The sequence below is a fragment of the Etheostoma cragini genome, chromosome 23 (assembly GCF_013103735.1).
Source record: "Etheostoma cragini isolate CJK2018 chromosome 23, CSU_Ecrag_1.0, whole genome shotgun sequence".
In the NCBI taxonomy this organism is placed as follows: domain Eukaryota; kingdom Metazoa; phylum Chordata; class Actinopteri; order Perciformes; family Percidae; genus Etheostoma; species Etheostoma cragini.
This window is the reverse complement of record NC_048429.1, coordinates 13,356,305-13,366,633: the sequence shown is the minus strand read 5'-3', so window position 1 is coordinate 13,366,633 and position 10,329 is coordinate 13,356,305. Positions and strand designations below refer to the sequence as shown.

Sequence of the window (10,329 nt, the reverse complement as noted above, 5' to 3'; positions counted from 1 at the left end):
TATTTTCTTGTAATTAAAAAAAAACAATATACAGTGCAACCTCAAAAAAAGAGCTTTGTTTGTTTGTTCACTCTCCCTTCTACACAATGTGCACCATTTTAAGTTTCAGTACCTTAAAATAAATGTTGAAATGCTTAGATTTTTTTTGTCACATCTGTATTTTTGTAACATTGAGAAGTTAATGTCAAGTTATTTATAGCCCAAGTAAGGTGGTCTGTGCTCTAAAGAAACTAAGAAACACTTGATTATGAAGTGTACTTTTGATGTACCCTATAGTCACACAATGCACTGTGCAAGGAGGAAGAGCTGCTCACAGCTGGATAAAGGTGTAACAGATCCATGCAGTAACACCTTAAAAATCAACTTTTAAATCAATTAAACGATTGTCTTGTGTCAAAGGTATACCTTGAGTAGTATATAAGTATGTGTCATGGGATTAGGACACAATAAGTGAGTTAGTGAAGCCATCTGCTGGTGAAAAATGCATTTCCCTTTAAAGACTCGTACAGTGCAATGAAATGAGGTGACCACAAGATGGCAGCATAGCCAAATAGCCCTGTAGTATGTATTTAGTATGTAAATCCGGATTTGCATTCACCTTTAGTGTCGTTTTATGATTTGCATAGGAAATGTCAGAAGTACATTCAAATTACACTCAAACAGAATGCAATCGGGTTCGTTGGAATAGATATGAACGATTTTTGATATTTTTTAGGGTTCCACATTATAATCTATGGTCACAGACCTGACACATTTGTAATTGGAACATATAAGTTGTCCATGAAATACCGATGTAAAAGTAGGCTTGTGGAGTCTGTCTGAATAACAAACTTCATTGGACAATCTACATACACGGCAGCTCATATAGTTGTGACGTAAAGCAGGGATGGAATAAAAAATTGACTAAATAAATAAAATTAAAAAAATAGATAACGAAAGAACAGACAAACCATACATTGTGTTTCACGTTGTCTTCCCTACGAATAATTTAATATATTGTTAAGAGACGCATGCAAAAAAAACGTTGCTACTTGATTTATGATACACGCTTGTACATCAACTAACGTTATTTGGTCATTAGTACCATTACTTTTGTTATCATTGAGCATTCTCTCGAGTTGTGGGTAAGGTTGGTGTCGTCCCCTATCTGGATTGGTAGAGCTCAGGAGAAGGGGGAGGGGTTTGATGACGTCCTCCGTCTCGAGAGTCACACGCCAAGTGGATCCCAGCTCGTCCGCACACACGCCACTCTCTGCCCGGGAAGGTGGCCGAGACGATGCCTCTGGACAGGTGACCACCGCCGGAACTCAAAGCACATTTCACCCGGCCATGAAAAAAGAAAACATTCAGACCAAAGTCCGCTTCTCCATCTCATCAAACATGGCGAGGAGGAGGTGGTGAGTGCTCAAGATAGACGCGCTTTCCCAGGAGGGAGGGAGGAAAGCCCAAGGCGCTCTCTTGTCTCGCTAACCGGATAAAGAAAAAGGGAAATCAAGCTATTTATAAGCGGACTCTTTGGACTATCCACCGGCGACACCATGAGCGGCGGGCCGGACGAGAGCTCGGTGCGCGTAGCCCTGAGGTAAGGATGCACCGACCCTCCTCTCTCCGAAGATGCTCACACCTGCTACAACCATGCACGTTATTGCTGCTTTTATGCGTGCTACACTGTGTATTGTTGACCATATATTCAGCTCAGACACCCCAACCCAAATGTGCCTGTCTCTAGTACATCCGTTCTTCTTCTTCAGTCCCCGAATCCCTCCAAAGCAATACCCCATGTTCCCAAAATATGCTTTTATTTTGAAGCCACATGTTCTCTTGTCTAAACCCATGCCGGGAGGTGCACTTTATTAATGCTCATTGCATTATCATCACAGGACATACAGACCAGTAGCCCATGGTTACATCATGAGCTTCTTTTGTTAATACCTTTACCTTGCATGCTGTGTAGTGGATATGTGAATGAAGAGGCCAGCTCTGAGGGATTAAGCCAAAGGAAAAGCCTGTCACTCTCCAATGACATGGTGTGACTGTAGTCCCAACAACACACACTTAGACATTGCTTTGGGTAGCCACATGCAGGTTATTACTGCTTGTGATCCTATTTGTTTTTCAGGCATTTTACATTCTTGATTTGTAGTGTATCATGTTTCAGGCTGTTTGCAATTGCTCCATTGTACTGATCTGACCTTTGGGCCCCTTGGCCAATCCACGCTGCTACTTCCACTGCAGACAAGCTGAGATAGCCACAGTCTGATCATCGCTTATATCAGCATCTCTCAGGAGTGTTTGTGTGTGTGGAACAGTGAGACTTAAGAAATCAATAGAGTGACATGGTAGGGGGCAGGCACTTTTCTCTCTCTTTCTCTCTCTCTCTCTGTGTGTGTGTGTGTGTGTGTGTGTGTGTGTGTGTGTGTGTGTGTGTGTGTGTGTGTGTGTGTGTGTGTGTGTGTGTGGAAGGACAATCAGAGACGTCATTTGAACTGGATCAGTGGAAGATAGAGAGATAGAGGACAACAGCATGTACCTCTCATGTTTCTCTTCCCTCTCTCTGTCTTGCATGTCATTGTGCATTCAGACTTTGGCCCGGGACTCTGTTTACTGTGCCAACTCAGTTTAAAAGTCTCTCTCTGTCTTAGATAATACACAATCTGCTAGTTTATATCCTGTCATGCACTCTGGTTCTAAGTGAGGTGAAGTCTCATCAATAACATTTCATTTGTCCGGCCCCCTTAATAATTCAGTATGGGCATAGGTTGCTGATTTAGTTTGCTGTAGACTAGTTTTGAATATGTTTTAAGCTTTACAACACACACGCACACTCAGAACATATGGCTAAAGAAAAGTATGTGTGTTTGTCTCTTTGAGTGGAAACCACCTGCTTTTGTATCTACTTAGAAAGCTCAGGCTTCATTCATTATTTGTAAAGCTCTTTTGTCTTATTTGCTTGTTTAGGTTTTCTACTTTTGGTACTATTGTTCAGTCAGCTATTTGAAGGTTTATCCTTTTATATAGGCTATTTTGTTTTCTTTCTTCCATTCACTTATTCCTTTGATGGGAACTTTTGAATTTATCAGTAATTACGTCTCAACTAACCTACTCTCAGCAGACGTGTTGTGTGACGGTTGCATGACTTGTGGAAATGGTTGATCTGAAAATAACAATTATGAATAGGCCGGTAATATGACTTGGATGAAGGGTTGAGTTGGGTTTGATCATTTTGATTCTACAAAACTATGAGTTGGCCTAAAACTTGCTCCTCAGTGGAAAAGACCTTGAGTCCTTATTGTTGTAGGTAGAGTCAGCAGTTCAGAGCCTCTCCAGAGGTCAGTGTGTCACCTGAAAGTGCTTTGTAAATATTCTCTTATTTTCCACTTCCTGTCACTGAGTTTCAGCTGACCTTACCTGCAAGCTCACAGAGCTTGTTATTACTGTATACTGTATGCTTTATTTGCATGAGTGAGTATAGACCTTTAGACTTAAACTATAAGCCCAGGTGAAGCTAATTACATTAACAATGACATTTCCATTTAAGTGTTCTAGGAGGCCACAACAGTGAGCCAACATGTACAATACCTGGCTTATTAGGCTTATAAGGGGGAATAAAGATTGAAACAAACATAAGCCATTGATACATTCAAACTGGTTGATAAGTTACAGTAATAAGTCTGTTGGAACATTTAATAATAATAATAATAATAATAATACATTTTATTTAACAGCGCCTTTCTAACACTCAAGGACGCTTTACAGACAATAAAAGACAGGGAACAGAAAAATGTAAGTAGTAAAACAAAACAAATAAAACAAATAAAACAAAAAAACAAAACAATAAAACAGGAACAGTGTATTTACAGATAAGCGAGCTGGAACAGATGGGTTTTGAGTCTAGTTTTGAACAGGGGGAGAGAGTCGATATTGCGGAGGTCGGGTGGGAGTGAGTTCCAGAGCTGGGGAGCAGAGCGGCTGAAGGCTCTGTTCCCCACGGTGATGAGTCGAGCTGGGGGGACAGTGAGGTGGAGGGAGGAGGAAGATCTGAGGGAGCGGGAGGGGACGGCGATGTGAAGGAGTTCTGATAGATATGGAGGAGCTATTTAACCTAAAGCTACACTTATCAATAGTTTTATATGAACAATGAATCAAACGACTATGTGTAATGTGAAAGGTGTCGTCCACACATAGTGAAAAAAACTCACAGCAAACGATAACCCTGCAGTTCCCTGCAGAATATGAGCTCATTGTTGTGGTTCAGTCTCACCCATCTTTTGGGTCAGCTGAAAGCTGTTTTCAAAGAAAAAACTCTGATAAGCCCACGCTAAGCTAACTAGCTTTAAACAACAGACAGTAAGCAATTAGCTGTTAACATAGGGGAGCATTTAACTGCTAAAGAGCCAGATATTTCCCTCAGGAGTTGGTGGAGACCAAAAACAGAGCTAAAAGGAGAGTAGCTAATGGACTTAACGTCACCAGGGGGGGGCAGAAACTCAAAATTATGCTAATGTTGCCTCTTTGTCTGCTAGATTTGTAGCAGGTAATTATTGGCTAACACATTAGCCGTAACAACTTTATTAGGTGATAATTATGTCAGTGTTGTATGTTTTTACGGCCCGGCCAAAAATCAATGAATGCAGATTGAACTAAATTGAACTTTTAATTCATATACTCATATGTACCTGTACTATGAGTACAGTTCTGTGCATATACTGTACTGTATGTGTGCTGACCTGATTGAAGGCTGTAATCTGCAGATATTTGTGTTTTATGATGAATTGAGACGAATTGAGATGTTTCCTGCTGAGTCAGCAATTAGATACTTTCAAGGAGTCCCATGCCTTGCAGCTACAGTGAAAACATTAGAAAATTCCATGTTAAAAAACATATGAATTCACTAAGAAAGCAACGGTGAAACAAATACAAACTGTAACAACATAGTGTTGTAAAGTTGTCATAGTGGACCCCTCCTTAACAGCAACATGGCAGTGGACACACACCCTCCCACTCTAGCAAATGTGAATATTTGTGTTGCATTTTTATTAAATACATCATATCAACATCTTTCACTGAAAGTTTAGTTGATTTCACTTAATAGTCCTTGGAAGTCACACCTTTTCATCTGCTATTAAATCTTCATCTCTTTGAACATCAAACCGCAGCTCCATGTTGGGTGTTTTCAGCTTGATTAATCACTGTGGCAACATTCTAATTATTTAGAGATTGCTTTGACTGTCAGCCTCCCCCTAATCTGTACTTGTTTAGTTAGCTTGTGTGTGTGTATGTCTGTGTGTCTGTGTGTGTTTGCAGTAATCAGCAGGTTTCCAACCAATACCTGTCTGAGCCTGCGAGGCCAATGCTGTCTGTTAGAAAGTTCCTAATCTCCCATCCCAACATGTCCAATGTGATGAAATGCTTCTTTATCACCCTAACTGTCTTTTTTTCTGAGGCAGAACAAGAAAGAAAAGTGTCTAGAGCCTAAAGAGAGGGAAGGTGTTTCTGGGAGTTTTGTCATTTTGATTTATTACTGGAAAAATGACGGAACTGAACCTTTAATGGTTTATTAGATGTGTGTGCTGTGCTGCTATCTCTGGTTTTGAAGATTATCATGCATGACAGCTTGCAGATGGGTCACTTCAGTAGCACGTTGGAAGATTCAGCAAAACACACGCACACACACACACACACACACACAGCGAGTTGGTGTTTGCTGGGTTATCCCCTGTGTAAATGTGCTCCAGATCTTTTCCTTATGTAACATCTGTGTGCGCGTGTTTGCAATATGTTTATCCCCGTCCCATATTCCGTGATCATACATTACAGGAAGTTACCAATTTATCCGAGAAGCAAGTCACGGTGCAGACTTTGCACAAAGGAGCCACTCGAGTCACTTATTAGTTATTTGATATCCTTAAAGTGCAGTTTTTAATAATTAAGAACCTACAGCCAGAATTAGCCAGCAGCGAGGAATCAGGTTGTTAGCTGTTGCATTCAGAACAGATCCTCTTTAATTAGATACTGCTGCCATGATACAAAAGGTGTGTGTGTGTGTGTGTGTGTGTGTGTGTGTGTGTGAATAAACCCATGTCCGTCCAGGCGTATTCATGATAAATATTCATGAACCAACTCAAGTGAACTGAGACACAAAGCAAAGCATGCTGAAAACCATCTGCTGCCATGGGATATTGCAGTTACTGAGATATTGAATAACGTCTGTCTAACTAGCACAAGCAGAGATAAATTCAATATGGATTTTTTTTTTGACTAATTAAAGCTTAGAATTAGCTTAGAGTGATTGCTGTAGCTGTATTTTAAAGCCACATTTTTTTGACTTCCTACCATAAATGTGTGCAAAACGCTTTGTTTATTACGTATTTGCCCCAACTTTTCCACTGCTTTTATCAAGTCTTTTATCTAATGACCCATGTGTTCCATCAAGCGCGTGTGTGTGTGTGTGTGTGTGTGTGTGTGTGTGTGTATGTGTGTGTGATCCTCATACGCCTTGTCTTGACAGCCACCATCAAACCTCCTTCCTGCCCAGCGACCTTTGACCCAGGAAGCACTCAGAACTGGGATGAAACCCTGAGTCAGCAGAACACTCTCTGTCTTTTTTTTCTCTTTCCTGCTCTCTTGACCATTCTTCATTTTTCCTGCTCTCATTCCCAAACACCCTCCGGGCCTGGCACATCACTGCCTAGCTGTTTTCACAAGGGGCGACAAGGTCTTTGTCATTTGAACAGAGGAACATCAAAATATATTAAAGTTGTGATAAATAAAATGTATAAAAATACAAACTTAAGATATGACACTTAAAGTCCTTTGAACAAAAACACATTAACAAAAAAGAAAATCAGTGTAGCCAACAGCGACGTTGTAGAGCCTCCTTTGGTGGACGAACTACACCCTAATAACATTGGTTGAAAGTCTGTTTTTACATTTTTTAAATCGGCCGTTATAAATGCCAATACCGTATATCGGGAAAGGCCTAATATCGGCCGATATATCGGTCAGGCTCTATTTGTCATACGTCTTTTCCTGCAAACTGCTGTGTGTTTTCTCTCCATCCTAGAACATTAAGGAGGCAGCCTTGTTAGAAAATGACTGGAATTCTACTCTAAGGACAACACTTCACATTCATGTTGGAGCTTTTCTTAGTAAATGGTCTTCCAGGTTAAACAGTTTTGCATCTTAATTGAAAGCAGATCGTATGATGCACCTGTTCTACGGCACTCTTGATGAATTCATTTTAAATGTGACAATTCTAAGGATAGTTAGCAGATTGTAATATCCTATTAAACTCTTGATATTCAAGAAATGTTTGTTGAGCTATGTTTTGTGACGGTCGGGGAAGGGAGGACCCGAACGCAGAGACAGGCTGGCAGGAGACAGTTTCACAAGTTTTTTGTTTTTTTTCAAAAACAGGATGGCCAAACCAACACAGAGATCCAAAGAATGCAAAAAAAAAAATCCCCAAATCCAAAAGGGACAAGAGACAAGACAGCACAGAACACCAGACTATCAAAATAAAACAGGAAACAGAATATACAGACACTCACAAGGGAACACAAGACAGAAACTACAACACAAAACCAGGGAGGAAACACGGAGAATAACAGAAATCAACAAATGCCGAAAAAGAAGCAGGAACAAAACTAAAACCATAACATGTTTTTAGGCAATCACTTTTCCAGTGAGAGAGAGTACGGCTGCATCCAGCTTCTTGAAGAGAGTGATACGATGAATTGGCTCTTGATGTCAAGAGCAGCTGCTCTAGTAAACAATGGAAAGATTGTCCGACTGTGTTGTAGTGAGTTCAAACAGCAGTCGCTCATTGTGCTGAGCCAATTTAACCTGCCCAGAAGGTCTACCTTTCTCTCTTTTATCTACATCTTTCCAGCATTTCTTTGTCTCCTCACTCATCCTCTTGCTCTAGGCAGCCATTAGACGGTCAACAGAGAAATGCAAATGTACCAGTGCACCTGCTGCCCTACGTACTACAAAAGGCCTGTGTGTGTGTGTGTGTGTGTGTGTGTGTGTGTGTGTGTGTGTGTGTGTGTGTGTGTGTGTGTGTGTGTGTGTGTGTGTGTGTGTGTGTGTGTGTGCGCGCATGTTTGCATATTGTTACCTAAGGAAATCATGACCCTGTACCTGAAGGCATTCTTGCAATTGTATGGTTGTGTTTCCTGTCATAGAGTCCTAAATAATACAATGTGGCTTTTCAGTCTTTCCACTTCAACAGAGGCCTTTCACTAGAAATAGGATTTGACCTGTAATAGGTGCGTGTGTGCGTGCACAGTGCAGTGTAGCCCCTTATTACCCTCTGTTGGACAGCATTAGTCCCCAGTTAGATCACCTCAGAGGACTACAGTCCTCTCATATCTTCACCAGCACACTCTCGGACATTCTTCAGCTGCTTTTTCGGCTGCATGTCATGAAGATAGAGAACGCTGCCTGTTGCACGGCTGGCAGTGTGTTAGAAATTGAGAGCTAATTTCTTAGTTGAATGTCAGTATGCCTTTTATGAGTTCTCTTTTTTACTTTTAGATAAAAAGAAAGAGAAGGAATCTGACAAAGAAGATGTAGATAAAGGGGAAAAAGCAAGTGTGTCAGAGATAGATTTTTATAGTTTTTTGACTTGTGTCGCACAAGGAATCAATATCATGAAAAAACTTGTGATTTACACCCCTAGTAAATATAAAATAAGTAGAAAGTAGTAGTTCATTGTTGTGTATATACGGTATATATTTAGGTTGAAGAGGTAAATCAAAATGCAGATTATTTGGCGTGACATTGAAACAAATCTGGATTTAAATTTAAAAGGAACTATGTGACTCTACAAGAGCGGGTCAGATAATGAGTCAGTGTTCTGGTAGCAGTCTTAAATGTGCAGAAAATAGTCTTGTTGTCGTCTGCCTCGTGGGCTCAGATGTTCCTTTCTGTTTCTGCTGAATCACTCGCTGCTGCCTGTGCCAGCTGCACACAGCGTTTGAAGTCGACCTCAACACTAAACAAAAAATTAAATTACTGGGGATTAGAGTTGGTAGTTAGGAATGAAAACATTGGGCTTTGTGTTCAGTGATGATGCATAGTTAACGGCCGCATCCTTAGCGAGCAATTTGATTGGCTGATTGACTGATTGTCAGAAAGAGTGATGTCAGCATGTGGTTTCATTGGCTATGTTTCAGTAAACATGATATCAGCAGCATGGTGCTGATGGACTGACTCATCTCCTTTTTTTTTTACCAGCATCCCCTCATTACGTATTTCCTCTCATCCTCTAACGTTGATCATTAGGTCAGCAGAGGGGTAATGCTGATGGCGATGATTTTTTTTCTATTTTAATTTTATGTATCCACTGTTATTGCCAGAATCAGGATCCAACATGTCAAATTCAGTCAAAATAAATAAATGCCAAGGTAGAATCCAAGCAGTTGCAGTCATATTTACTTTATGTTAGGATTTAGTGTGTGTCTGTGTGTGTGTGTGTGTGTGTGTGTTGCAGAAGGCCACATCCCTGTTTTTTTTGTTTGAATAAGAGGGCTAACTGCTTTTATTTTAGGCAGAGTAAATTCTTAAGCTGGTTGAAATTGAGTTAAACTTTCATCAGTTTAACTCCACTCTGAATTGTCACAGTATGTAACCTCCAAAGTCAAGGCTAAAGAAGTACAAAGTCTGGGTTTTCTTTGGTTAAGCATGTGCATGTGTGCACGAGGAGCCCACTGTTTCTCAGGTTGTCGCTGTAATCGCAGTAATGAGGAACTGTCACATGGGGAAAGGCTGACAAGGCCCCATCTGTGTGTGTGTGTGTGTGTGTGTGTGTGTGTGTGTGTGTCTTTAATCTCTAATGTTCAGTGAACTGTATATCATCACTTTAAACTCTTCACATCAGTCAGTGCCAGCTTATATATGTATATATGTGTGTGTGTGTGTGTGTTTATATATATATATATATATATATATATATATATATATATATATATATATATACAGTATATATATATACAGTATATATATACAGTGAGGAAAATAAGCATTTGAACACCCTGCTATTTTGCAAGTTCTCCCACTTAGAAATCATAAAAGGGTCTGAAATTGTCATTGTAGGTGCATGTCCACTGTGAGAGACGTAATCTAAAAATAAATTATCCAGAAATCGCAATGTATTATTTTTTAACAATTTATTTGTATGATACAGCTGCAAATAAGTATTTGAACATCTGTCTATCATCTACAATTCTGACCCTCAAAGACCTGGTTGTCTGCCTTCAAAATGTCCACCTCCACTCCATTTATTATCCTAAATTAGATGCACCTGTTTGAGGTTGTTAGCTGCAT

At 40.1% G+C, this 10,329-nt stretch overlaps 1 protein-coding gene across 5 annotated transcripts in view; it reads left to right on the top strand.

Moving 5' to 3' along the window:
- Window positions 1-1,351: 1,351 nt before the first annotated feature.
- The window catches only part of LOC117938961 (kinesin-like protein KIF21A), a 41,973-nt gene continuing 32,995 nt past the window's right edge, over window positions 1,352-10,329 (top strand). For all 5 annotated transcript variants that reach the window (XM_034863957.1, XM_034863956.1, XM_034863954.1 and 2 more), the window contains exon 1: window positions 1,352-1,582. In XM_034863957.1, the coding sequence (XP_034719848.1) occupies window positions 1,539-1,582 (44 nt within the window). In that variant the 5' untranslated portion in view covers window positions 1,352-1,538. The remainder of the gene's footprint in view (window positions 1,583-10,329) is intronic.